The sequence below is a fragment of the Coregonus lavaretus genome, assembly GCF_964263955.1.
Source record: "Coregonus lavaretus genome assembly, chromosome: 10".
Taxonomy (NCBI): Eukaryota; Metazoa; Chordata; class Actinopteri; order Salmoniformes; family Salmonidae; genus Coregonus; species Coregonus lavaretus.
The window spans coordinates 34,640,075-34,654,309 of record NC_139997.1 but is presented as its reverse complement, the minus strand read 5'-3'; the positions used below and the strand labels follow the sequence as shown (position 1 = coordinate 34,654,309).

Sequence of the window (14,235 nt, the reverse complement as noted above, 5' to 3'; positions counted from 1 at the left end):
GAGGGGATATGAACCAGGTGTGTGTAATAAACAAGACAAAACAAATGGAATGATGAGATGAGGAGCGGTGACGACGAACGCCGAAGCATGCCCGAACAAGGAGAGGAGGCAGCTTCGGAGGAAGTCGTGACACAAGTGTAGTCTCAAAAGCCATCAAGCGTTATGATGAAACTGGCTCTCATGAGGACCGCCACAGGAATGGAAGACCCAGAGTTACCTCTGCTGCAGAGGATAAGTTCATTAGTGTTACCAGCCTCAGAAATTGCAGCCCAAATAAATGCTTCACAGAGTTCAAGTAACAGACACATCTCAACATCAACTGTTCAGAGGGGACTGTGTGAATCAGGCCTTCATGGTTGAATTGCTGCAAAGAAACCACTACTAAAGGACACCAATAATAAGAAGAGACCTGCTTGGTCCAAGAAACAGGAGCAATGGACATTAGACTGGTGGAAATTTGTAATTTGGTCTGGAGTCCAAATTTGAGATTTTTGGTTCCAACCGCTGTGTCTTTGTGAGATGCGGTGTGGGTGAACGGATGATCTCCGCATGAGTATTTCCCACAGTAAAGCATGGAGGAGGAGGTGTTATGGTGTGGGGGTGCTTTGCTGGTGACACTGTCTGTGATTTATTTAGAATTCAATGCACACTTAACCAGCATGGCTACCACAGCATTCTGCAGCGATACGCCATCCCATCTGGTTTGCGCTTAGTGGGACTATCATTTGTTTTTCAACAGGACAATGACCCAACACACCTCCAGGCTGTGTGGAAGGGCTATTTGACCAATAAGGAGTGTGATGGAGTGCTGCATTAGATGACGTGGCCTCCACAATCCCCCGACCTCAACCCAATTGAGATGGTTTGGGATGAGTCGGACAGCAGAGTGAAGGAAAAGCAGCCAACATGTGCTCAGCATATGTGGGAACTCCTTCAAAACTGTTGGAAAAGCATTCCAGGTGAAGCTGGTTGAGAGAATGCCAAGAGTGTGCAAAGCTGTCATCAAGGCAAAGGGTGGCTACTTTGAAGAATCTCAAATATAAAATATATTTTGATTGTTTAACACTTCTTTGGTTAATACATGATTCCATGTGTGTTATTACATAGTTTTGACATTGTCACTATTATTCTACAAGAAAAGCTCTTCAATGAGTAGGTGTGTCCAAACTTTTGACTGGTACTGTATATTTATTTTTTTGCTAAACAGGTGGGGCTCAAACTGCCTTGATTGACGGGTTGCCACTCTTCGTGTGGGTGTTTGAGTGAGAAAGACAGAGGAGAGCCAACCAGTGAAAGCACAGCCCCCTTCATTATCAACTAGTGCTGACCCCATTTAGTCGACTTGTCGATTGTTTGGTCATAGGCTGTTGGTCGACTGAGTTTTTATGTATGGCACACGAGACACCTATCTGATTCACGCCTGTCTGAGTGGACTAATCCATTGCGGAGGCCGCGGTGATGGCACACCAGCTTCACCAATAGTACATTTACCGTTAATGACCATATTTGGTATTTTACCCCCTTTTCGATCTTGTCTCATCGCATGAAACTGTCCAACGGGCTCGGGAGGTGAAGGTTGAGTCATGCGTCCTCTGAAACATGACCCGCCTAACCATGTTTCTTAACACCCGCTCGCTTAACCCGGAAGCCAGCTTGAAGGAAACAGTGTTCAACTGACGACCGAGGTCAGCCTGCAGGCGCCCGGTCCGCCACAAGGAGTCGCTAGAGCGCGATGAGCCAAGTAAAGCCCCCCCGGCCAAACCCTCCCCTAACCTGGACAACGCAGGGCCAATTGTGCGCCGCCCTATGGGACTCCCGATCACGGCCGGTTGTGATGCAGCCCGGGATCAAACCCGGGTCTGTAGTGACGCCTCTAGCACCAGTGCCTTAGACCGCTGTGCCACTCGGAGGCCCCATAATTTCTAATCTACAATGTTTGTTTGGTTACGGTAATTTCTGTTAATGCATTCAATATATGCTTTTTACAGTCTTACCGTTGTCATTGTGGGAGTGGACACGTTGTTTGCAGAGCGCACAACCTCGGGTACACTTGTTGTTTATTTCATTCCATTTATTTATGGAAATGTCATACATTTGGCCTACCTGATTACTTCTTATTCCTTGTGCAAATAGCCTACAGCTGTGTATGTCTGTCCGGAGCTCACTGGCATGGAAACTCTGAGGGCATAGAATATTTTATAGGTTGCAAGTTTGCTAGCACACATCATATTTTATAGGTTGTACATTTGCTAGCACAAGCTTTGGGCCGGACCAAGTTAATAGTTGATACAATGTTTCAAGTTCCTTGCAGACAGACCATGCGTAGCCAATGTGATTTGAAAGATATTTATTTTTATCATATTTTTATCATATATTTATTTTCTACCTGCGGGCTGCATTGTTTTTATTTGTTGGCTTTATGTAGGCTATTTTTACATATTGGCAATGGCAGTTACTTTTAGATTTGTATTGTTTTCATTTAGATAGAATTGTGATTAACCACATGCCATTGATTTTGCCATACTAATTAAAAAATATATATTTTACCTTTATTTAACTAGGCAAGTCAGTTAAGAACAAATTCTTATTTACAATGACGGCCTACATCGGCCAAACCCGGACGACGCTGGGCCAATTTTGCGCCGCCCTATGGGACTCCCAATCACGGCCGGTTGTGATACAGCCTGGAATCGAACCAGGGGGTCTGTAGTGACACCTCAAGCACTGAGATGCAGTGCCTTAGACCACTGCGCCACTCGGGAGCCTAATGGTTGATTAACTGCAATGAAAAATTAATTGTCTGCTTTACTACAGATTGCTCAGGACCATTTTAAATCCGGACTGCTCAGAGAAACTCTGAAAACTGGATCGTGGTCTTCAAGGACAAAAAACTTTGCTTCGCCAGCCGAGAGAAGCAGACCCAAGATCTTCTCATCGAAGTGCAAGTATAGTTTGAAATGACCCTGCTGGTGGTGCCTCAGATGCTCATTCATTTTTAGCCTGAAACAATCAAGTTATTCACTAAACATTCTTCTCTCCAGATACACAATTTGACATTGCTTTGAGACTTCTGCCGGTGGTCCTCCCAACACCAGTCTACAAGATTGGCAGGAAGACATTCCGACCCAGCTTTGAAGAGACCAAAAAGTCCTTCATTGACTTGCAGCCTGTACGTTTAAATAGTGGATAGGCATAGGGAGATTGATGGGACAATTAGATGATAGTATTTGTAAACCTTGAATGAAAGGAACAGGATTCCAAAATCTGTTATGCATAACTGTACACTCCAAGACATTGTTGTGTAAATTAACCTATTAGCCTCAGCCCCAAATGAATGGAAGATTAAGGCATCAAACAGGGATTGGGTGTTTATATTGATGTGTAAATGGCTCTATAGTATACAAAATATATTGTGTGTGTGATGGCATTGCCAGTATGCCTCCATCCATATTCTAAAATTTAATGATTTTTATCTATCAGGTTGGGACCAACATGGTTGAGCACCTGTGCCAGTCAGAGGTGACCAGACCCTACCCATTTGTGTTTGTCACACCCTGGCTCTGGGACTCATTATGTTGAGCCAGGGTGTGTTCATTCTATGTGGTTTATTTCTATGTTGGGGGTTCTAGGTTGTTTAATTCTATGTTTGCCTGAGTGACTCCCAATCAGAGGCAACGAGTGTCAGCTGTTGGCTGGTTGTCTCTGATTGGGAGCCATATTCAAACTGTATGTTTTCCCTTTGTGTTTGTGGGTTTTTGTTCCGTGTTCGGTCATTGATACCGTTGGACGTCACGAGTCGTTTCTTGTTTTGTGTTTAAACTTTAACTAATTAAAGTATGTTTGTTCATCACGCTGCGCCTTGGTCTGTTCCATATGACGATCGTGACAGTGTTGGCTCTTGGGGACTGCTCACAGGTGTTTAGTCATTAGTGGACAGGCATTGGAGCAAGGTACATTGCTTGGGGCACTGGATGTGTGCTTCAAATCCTATTATGTGTTTGATATCAACTTTCCCAGACTGTGTGCCCCAGCATGGTAATTCCTATAGACCACAGTGTATCAGCTGCCAGGAACAGAATCCCCCGCAGTAAGACTGTTGCGAGCATGTCTTTTTTCCACTGAACAATACTCTTGTATGTAGTGTGAGAAGTGACAGGAGCAAGCACGTGTTTGATGTGTTTGTGTTCTTGTGGATTAATAGATCAATGTACAGTACCAGTCAAAAGTTTGGACACACCTACTCATTCCAGGGTTTTTCTTTATTTTTACTATTTTCTATATTGTAGAATAATAGTGAAGACATCAAAACTATGAAATAACACATATGGAATCATGTAGTAACCAAAAAAGTGTTAACGAAATCAAAATACATGTTATATTAGAGATTCTTTAAATAGCCACCCTTTGCCTTGATGACAGCTTTGCACACTCCTGGCATTCTCTCAACCAGCTTCACCTGGAATGCTTTTCCAACAGTCTTGACGGAGTTCCCACATATACTGAGCACTTGTTGGCTGCTTTTCCTTCACTCTTCGGTCCGACTCATCCCAAACCATCTCAATTGGGTTGAGGTCGGGGGATTTTGGAGGCCAGGTCATCTGATGCAGCACTCCATCATTTTCCTTCTTGGTCAAATAGCCCTTACACAGCCTGGAGGTGTGTTGGGTCATTGTCCTGTTGAAAAACAAATGATAGTCCCACTAAGCCCAAACCAGATGGGATGGCGTATCGCTGCAGAATGCTGTGGTAGCCATGCTGGTTAAGTGTGCCTTGAATTCTAAATAAATCACAGACAGTGTCACCAGCAAAGCACCCCCACACCATAACACCTCTTCCGCCATGCTTTACTGTGGGAAATACACATGCGGAGATCATCTGTTCACCCACATCGCGTCTCACAAAGACACAGTGGTTGGAACCAAAAATCTCAAATTTGGACTCCAGACCAAAGGACACATTTCCACCGGTCTAATGTCCATTGCTCGTGTTTCTTGGCCCAAGCAAGTCTCTTTTTCTTATTGGTGTCCTTTAGTAGTGGTTTCTTTGCAGCAATTCGACCATGAAGGCCTGATTCACACAGTCTCTTCTGAAAAGTTGATGTTGAGATGTGTCTGTTACTTGAACTCTGTGAAGCATTTATTTGGGCTGCAATTTCTGAGGCTGGTAACTCTAATGAACTTATCCTCTGCAGCAGAGATAACTCTGGGTCTTCCATTCCTGTGGCGGTCCTCATGAGAGCCAGTTTCATCATAGCGCTTGATGGTTTTTACGACTGCACTTTAAGAAACTTTCCAAGTTCTTGAAATGTTCCGTATTGACAGACCTTCATGTCTTAAAGTAATGACGGACTGTTGTTTCTCTTTGCTTATTTGAGCTGTACTTGCCATAATATGGACCTGGTCTTTTACCAAATAGGGCTATCTTCTGTATACACCCCCCCCCCCCTCCTACCTTGTCACAACACAACTGATTGGCTCAAATGCATTAAGAAGGAAAGAAATTACACAAATTAAGTTTTAAGAACTCCTGAGTGGCGCAGTGGTCTAAGGCACTGCATCGCAGTGCTAACTGTGCCACTAGAGATCCTGGTTCGAATCCAGGCTCTGTCGCAGCCGGCCGCGACCGGGAGACTCATGGGCGGCGCACAATTGGCCCAGCGTCGTCCAGGGTAGGGGAGGGAATGGCCGGCAGGGATGTAGCTCAGTTGATAGAGAATGGCGTTTGCAACGCCAGGGTTGTGGGTTCGATTCCCACGGGGGGCCAGTATAAAAAAAAAAAAAAATGTATTCACTAACTGTAAGTCGCTCTGGATAAGAGCGTCTGCTAAATGACTAAAATGTAAAAATGTAAAATGTAAGAAGGCACACCTGTTAATTTAAATACATTCCAGGTGACTACCTCATGAAGCTGGTTGAGAAAATGCCAAGAGTGTGCAAAGCAGACATCAAGGCAAAGTGTGGCTACTTTAAAGAAACTCAAACATAAAATATGTTTTGATTTGTTTAACACTTTTTTGGTTACTACATGATTCCATATGTATTATTTCATAGTTTTGATGTCTTCACTATTATTCTACAATGTAGAAAATAGTACAAATAAAGAAAAACCTTTGAATGAGTAGGTGTGTCCAAACTTTTGACTGGTAGTGTATGTATGAGCCATGAGCGTCTCTCTGATTCAGAGGGGTTGGGTTAAATGCGGAAGACACATTTCGGTTGAATGCATTCAGTTGTGCAATTGACTAGGTAGGCCCTTTCCCCTTCATATTCCAATGCTAATATGCTCTTAAGGCATTATTTATAGCTCTGTTAAATTGACTTTTTGTTTGTTTTAATGCATGTTTGCCTACTGTACGGTATGTGCTTGTTTGCCTTTAGTTCAACTACTGTTGCACATAAATCTTCATATATTTGTATGATTAATATATAATGACATTTTTTGTTCAAGCTGGGCTGAAGTGCATTCTGGTACTCTTTCATTCTATCACAACAATTTATTTTAAATACAACTGTTACATTTTGGGGATTGTGAAAAGTGCTTTATGAATGAAATATAGCTATTAAGTAATGAGTCATTAGCCCATGTCCTTAGTAGTGACCTTCAAAAGTAATATTTTACAATTGTAACAATGTTTTGACTCAACCCAAATGTAGACCATTATTGTATGGCAAAACAGTGTGTGTGTGTGTGTGTGTGTGTGCTGTCACCTAAGATAGCCTAAGATAGCTGAAGTGTGTCAGTGAATGTGCTAATCTATTGATTAGCTCTGGCACTGTCTGATAGACAGATCTGTTTTAATACCACTTAAAACAGACTATGTCTCACACACGCATGCTTTGTTTTTCTCAGATTGCAATCTGTGTGCACATCAAGTTCAGCTGAGGCTTTAGTCTGATGTTTGGACTGTTAGGTTTATGAACTATAAGTCAATTTTAACAATCAGTCCTATCTTATGAAATCGTATATTATGAAATAACACATATTTAGACAATAGGGCTTTGTTTCAATTTGCTATTTTAAAAAGTATATTATGCTACATTGTGGACGTGCTGTGATGTATGTTCTGAAATGCAGGCAATACAAATTAATTATTTGACATTCAACATTGTTGTCACGCCCTGACCTTAGAGATCACCTGTATTCTGTTTGGTTAGTTCAGGGTGTGATTTGGATACATTCTAGTGTATCTATTTCTATGTTGGCCGGGTGTGGTTCCCAATCAGAGGCAGCTGTCGATCGTTGTCTCTGATTGGGGTTCATACTTAGGCAGCCATTTTGCCTACCTATGTTGTGGGATCTTGTTTCTGTTTGGTTTGTTGGATGTTTAGCCTCTTGAACTTCACGGTCTGTTGGATTTTGTTATTTTGTCGGTGTTTCTTGAAATAAACGACTATGTACGCATACCACACTGCACCTTGATCTGATCCTTTACACAACGGACGTGACAGAAGATCCCACCACCAACTGACCAAGCAGCGTGGCCAGGAGGAGCAGACACCCTGGACATAGGTGGGGAAGACATTTTGGACATGGGAGGAGATATTAGCCGGTAAAGGACCCTGGGTGAAGGAAGAAGCCCAGGCAGGAGAGGATCGGTGCCGACCGCGAAGGAAGCATGAGAGGCAGCCCCAAGATCATTTTTTGGGGGGGCACACGGAGCAGAAGGAGGCTCTGAAAGGGCTGACTGTGGAGGAAGAGGAGGCCGCTAAATATAGAGGCCCTCCAAGACATGCAGCTCAGCACTCTGAGAGAGGAGATAACTACCTTATGGGGGCTGTTAGCTAAGAGAGAGCAGGAGAGCTCCCTTCAGAGGGAGGCGCTGCAAGAGGCACACAGGGAGGGAGAAGAAGTCAGTGGATGCACGGAGAGAGGAGCTGGCCAGACAACAGGAGGAGCTGAGAGAGGAGTTAACCCTCCAGCAGCAGAGAGCTCAGTCCTTAGAGCAGAGGCTGGTGGAGCCAGGTTTCAGAACAGAGCCAACTCCCCGCACTCGCTTTGAGGAGTGTGTGACCGTGCAGGCACCAGGCTATGCGCCAGATTTACGCACTGTGCTGCCAGTGCGCTTTCACAGACCGGTACGGCCCGTGCCTGCTCCTCGCACCAAACCAGTGGTGCATGTCCCCAGCCCGGTACGGCCCGTACCTGCTCCTCGCACCAAACTAGTGGTGCGTGTCGCCAGCCCGGTACGCCCCGTACCTACTCCTCGCACCAAACCAGTGGTGCGTGTCGCCAGCCTGGTACGGCCCGTGCCTGCTCCTCGCACTAAACCAGTGGTGCGTGTCGCCAGCCCGGTATGCCCCGTACCTGCTCCTCGCACCAAACCAGTGGTGCGTGTCTCCAGTCCTGTACGGCCCGTACCTGCTCCTCGTACTAAACCAGTGGTGCGTATCGCCAGCCCGGTGCGTCCCGTACCTGCTCCTCGCACCAAACCAGTGGTGCGTGTCCACAGCCCAGTGCGTCATGGGCCAGTGCCCCGCACTTGCCGGGCTCCAGTGATGATCCATGGCACGAAGCCTCCAGTGATGATCCATGGCACGATTGGGGATCATACTTAGGCAGCCATTTTGCCTACCTATGTTGTGGGATCTTGTTTCTGTTTGGCTCGTTGGATGTTTAGCCTCTTGAATGTCACGTTCTGTTGGATTTTGTTATTTTGTCGGTGTTTCTTGAAATAAACGACTATGTACACATACCACGCTGCACCTTGGTCCGATCCTTTACACAACGGACGTGACAATTGTATCTTGATTGTGTAGGAAAAAGAGGATTACACTGAAAGTAACCCAAGGATTACATTAACAATTACCCAGCTGCTGGATCAATCCCCCAACCCAATGTGCTGGGTTGTGTTAACCCAGCAGCTGGGTCAAGCGCTCAACCCAAGGCGCTGTGTTTGACCAATATTGACCCAGTGCTGGGTTTTCGAAATGACCCAAATTGGGTTATTTTTAACACAGCATTTTTTTGTGTAACTAATTAATTTTGGAAAAATTATATAAATTTCCATATTAGGCATAACTCAATTTCTACCTTTTTAAGATGCCAAAATAAAATGTTTTCAGTATCCTGTTTTTATTCTTCTGTTTTTCTGATTGTTTCAGTGCATGCATTCAACAACATTTGGACGAAGGACTTCCACAAGGCCGCCATCTCCAAAGTTCACTCAAAAAGGCGATAGTTCTGAACTGGGTTGGATTTAGCTTTTGTTTTAATTATTATAATTTTGTTCATCTTTTAAACTTTGATTGGTTGAAATCTATTGCTCAGTTATCATTTGGCTCATGTAAATAATGTTGTAGTTGCCCTTTAAACATCCTAAAGGTCAACAGCACCATCGTATTCACATTTCTCTCATGTAAATGTTGTAGCTACATCAAAATATTAAATAGTATTTGGGAAATATCCATACTTTGCTCTTTTCTTCATTACCATGCTGATGATTTCAAGTTGTATTAGATGTGTTTTTATCTAAGACATTGAATACGTTTAGTATATTTACTACATTTATTATGTTTAGTCTTTTCTATGAGAAGTAAGTTCATTTAAAGTTTATATGTGATTTGGTTCATGTAGATACATTTCAATGTTGTTAACACACAGTAGCCAAAAACCTGATTTAATTTACATATTCATACTGAGTTTGCAGCAAATTTGCAGCAAACAGTAGAATGTTCGCCACAAGTTTCCCAGAATTGTTTTCCGAAGTTGCTGCAAATTTACCGCAACAGTTTTCCCAAAAACTAATTTACATGTGAAAATATGAGCTGGCAGCAAATTTACCGCAACAGTTTGCCACAACTAATTTGCATGTGAAAATATGAGCATGCCGCAAATTTGCATTAACTGTTTGCCAGAAGCCTGTTTTTTCAGTAAGGGTTGTACATTCACTCTGCCAAAACAGTAGACAGACACTCACCCTTCTAGATAACTTGAAACTGTCTAACCAGGTCTGTGTCTTCAAGTTGCCTAGGCTAGCTAAAGCAAGCCAACTTTTTTTGCCAAGTAGCATCATTAGCCTAGTGTTCCACCATGGCAAAGTTGGTTTGACATTAGATAGCCTATCTCTGGGGCTAGTTGTGGGCTGTCAATAAATTACAATGTAAATGGGACAATATTTTCATGTTGCACATCCTTTAGTTGTCTCATTAAATGCTTTCAATATTTAAATATACATTTCTACAATTTATAGTTGGTTTGTTGTCATTGAAATGTGGAGCTATTGACAGTTTAAAATATTGTCCCATGTACATTGTGTAATTTACTGATGGTCCTTAACTAGCCCCATAGGGATATCAAATGTCAAACCAAAGTGCAGCTGTGCTCCAAATGTATGATTACTTGGGTGTTGCTGTGGACTGGATTGAAATAAACCCAACCCAAGGAAGACTAACGGTAACCTTCATTCTGTTTTGGACGAGACTGACTTTATTCCCAAAATTATCCTATTTACAAGTTGTTGTTAATTTTGACACTAGAATGAATGTTTGACTCATAGATGCGACATAGGCATGGACCACTTTCAAAACTAGAAGTTGCTTTTTAACTAAATTATAATGTATTTTTGTTTTTCATATCGACGACAGATACTAGCTGTTGCCATGTCAGTCTCAGAACTGGAATGGGTTTCTTCTTTAGCTACTGCAATATGTATTTGTGGTCAATCAGAACTATCATATCTTAAATACTGTATAGTATGTCTGTCACACAATGAGAAAAGGTCAAACAATTACAACCACATTTTTATTGGTTTGTTTATACCAATCATGACACAGATACATCTATAAACAAAGAATACAAGAACTGTACACCTGTACTCGATACCCAAAACCCACATGAATATTGCTGGTTTGTGTATTTGACAGCTCAAGTGGATGTAGTTTCTCAGCATCCAAGGAACCATAATCAATGGTATGTTTCACACTTATGTCATTAGCTTGGCTAAGAACACAGAATTCCATTCACAATGTACCATTACACACTGCATATAGAAAGTTTGAAAACCTTTTAAACAGCAGCTGTCCACATTTATTGCAATGCTATCACAGAACAGAGACAAAACCAAATACACGCAATGCACAGGCCTGATAGGGAGGAACTCCAGTGCTAGGGAATAGGTTTATTAAGCAGAATGGTTTTTAAAAAATGGCATGAGTACAATAGTTAACATATGGAACACAGCTTACAAACATTCTAAAACATCTCATTATAAACAATAAAACAATGTGTTGCCCCTTTAGTAATTCATCCCCACCACACAATACAGGTTACAAATACCGTCCCTCATATAGCCTATGGAATGTTAGTCTCTCAGGCAAGCTCTCTGTTTTGACCGGATCCTGTAAACAACGTGCTTGCATGTTCTTGATGCAGCAACCTGGCCCATTCCCATCCCTTCCCCACGGCAAAAATAAAAACCTTTGACATTTACAATAACCGTAATTGTTCCGGAAATGTAAAAATGTGGGATGTGATGAAATCCGTCTCCAAATGTATTTGTTGTTTCATAAAAAAATGTGTTTCTACAATCAAACTACTAAAAAACTTGCATTTAGAAAATAGTCGATAAAAATATTCCCCTGAATTGTACAAGAAAAAGAGGAATAGGGAGCACTGATAAAATATGTTATTCTGCTGCCTCTTCCTTCTGTTCAGGTTCTTCTGTGGCTGGTTCCTGAAAATCAAAACATAGCAGATTTTTTTTAAAGCACAAAAAAATTGAGAGCACCATATCCTCATGCCATGCGCATCAATTATATTGTTTTTTCCATTTATCTGTAAGAGGAAATGCCTACATATCCCATCAGCCCCTTACCTCTTCCTCAGCTTTGGCTTCTCCATTCTCTGCGGGCACCTCCTTCTCCTCAGGCGCGGCCTTCTTCACCTCTTTAGCCTTCTTGGGCTTAGGTACTGCCTTCTCCTTCTGTGTGTGTATATTATATATATTTTAAATATGTTAAGAAACAGTCCTTATTTGCACTTAATTTACTATTAAATGTACATTTGACAATGTGTTAAATGTCAGCACTTCCTCACCTTTGGCTTGGGTTCTGCCTTTGGAGGGCCGGGTTTCTGCAATTAAAGGTGTTTTAGCGAGTGATTCTTAGCTGAAATTGTCTGTATCTTAAATTTAAGTGTCTAAAAAGGTGTGTAATATACTCACGTTTACCAATCTCTCAGATCTCCTCTTGGGCTGCAAAATATTTCAGAAGAAAATAGCAATTATTTGGAGCAGATTTTGACATGGGTTGATGCTGACCTCTGGTGGCAAAGCAATGGAATTGTACTCTGAACATTTAAATACTTAAAGAACCAGCGAGAGTGCATTGATAAAATAATATTTGAATAAGACCTTAAATCACTCACCTCTGCTGCCTCAGCATCAGCGTTTGCCTGTGATAAAAGGAGAGACAAATGTTAGTGACAGCTCAGCAGGGCAACCGTGTTAGGTGGGTTTTACTGGGGGGAGGGTCAGTTTAAATGCCATTAGTATTAGGGAAATTGTGTAATCCAAAGTGGGCGTAAGGAGGCAATGGTGTTATGGGCACAGTCTAGATATAACTGCTCGTTTGTTCCATTTACGTCATGAACTACCTAATACAGATACAGTATATAATAGTTTCAACTTGCTTCAGTCATTTAAGTAATGTACCAATTGACTTGCCAATGATTATTACCTTGGGAAGATCTCAATTGCGTGACCCTAGTCTCCTTCTCAAACACCATTGGATGGAAAAAGCCGTAGGTCCCGCCCTTCTGACCTTTTCCTCCAATGGGTTTTGAGAAGGAGACCGGACGCGAGGAGTATGCAATTACGATTTTCTCCATGCTGCTTGTGCTCTCTACTGAGAGGGGAATACCGACTCCGCCTCCTCCGGACGCATTCATTCACTAGTGGTATATGGAAATTTGCCAAGCAACATGACTGTCCTCCTCCTCTACGCCGACAAGCCAGTCTACTGTGCGTTCCCGCCATTCATTCGAATTTCGAACTCTCCGAGATCCTCAGCGACTCTCCAAATGGTTACAGAATCTACTAAAATCCCCAGCAACAAGAGCGGCGCTGTGATGTCGACGAATCGCCATTGCATAACTCAGAAATGTCTCGAACCAACAACAAAACGAAGGGCACACAAATAAAATTAAACCACACAATCAAACATTCTAAACGATGCAGCGTGTTGCATGTGTGAACTTTTAAGCAGATTACGTTGTAACTATGAATTTTGATATTGCAAAGCAAGAAAAACGTCGTCAGTGTTTGTCTTCCTCACAAGGGCAGCCATGACACACGACTTTGTGCCCTTTTTGAAGAACCCTAGAAGCAGTCTTCTGCATACCATACAGCCCACCGTGCGTTGAACATATATCCCAACAACTAAATTATATATGAATGATATTACACTATGTCAAAAGGATACACGGAATGCAATTACAATTAAATGTTATTTTACAATAAGTGCAGTCGTATTTGCCTAAAAGATTGTCACCAACTTTATTTCTGGAGAATAGCCATCTCACGACATAGTTAACTACCTACACCTCTTTGTCTGTCTTTATAGGTAAATGTCACATTTTTTAAACAACCACCATGAAAAAAGTGACAACCCCCCCACCCAATTTACAATAGATCTGATAAGGTAAATATTAAGCACCCATCATTTAACCAGTCAATGTTCGAAGAGTAAAATCACATCGTGAAAGAGATAAGACGAAGAAAACCCGCCACTTCCCAAATCAAAACAGAGTGATACATTTTAAACTCCTGACTGCACACAACAGCAGTGCAACAATGTTGCAGCGAAGCGATCCAAAACAACTTACATTTACGGCTATATTTAAACAATTGTACGTGCAAAAAGAAATGCATTTCATGCAATTGCGTTTTTATCTATCAAATTACACAAAAATAAATAAATATTCTACTTACTTTGCTCCTTTTAGGCATGGCTGTTTTGCGTATTTGTTAAAAGAAAAAAAGAGGGCAATGTTCCAAAACGGAGCAAGAAAAATACTGTTCGGTATAAGATTCAAACAGTGCGTTCTATTACAGCGTAGCGAGACGTTAATGTTCCATTGGAACAAAACTAGCTCAAACCGGATTGGATTCCCCCCCTCCCCCTTCTCAATTCATTATAGCACTAACCTGACCGACAAGCCACTCTCCGCCCCTGGCCATTGATTGGCTTTAGGAGTCGTCAACACATTTTCAAATCATAGCGAGATACCTGTGTGTAT

The 14,235-nt window shown here is 42.2% G+C and overlaps 1 protein-coding gene across 1 annotated transcript; it reads right to left on the bottom strand.

Moving 5' to 3' along the window:
- Positions 1-10,721: 10,721 nt before the first annotated feature.
- On the bottom strand, positions 10,722-14,235 carry LOC311136608 (uncharacterized protein). Its single transcript, XM_084170799.1, has 6 exons — positions 13,928-14,235; positions 12,364-12,390; positions 12,161-12,190; positions 12,034-12,069; positions 11,813-11,920; positions 10,722-11,671 (listed from the first exon to the last, which is right to left on the bottom strand). Exons 1-6 carry the CDS (start codon positions 13,943-13,945, stop codon positions 11,624-11,626), a joined length of 267 nt encoding a protein of 88 aa, XP_084026925.1. The 5' UTR covers positions 13,946-14,235; the 3' UTR covers positions 10,722-11,623.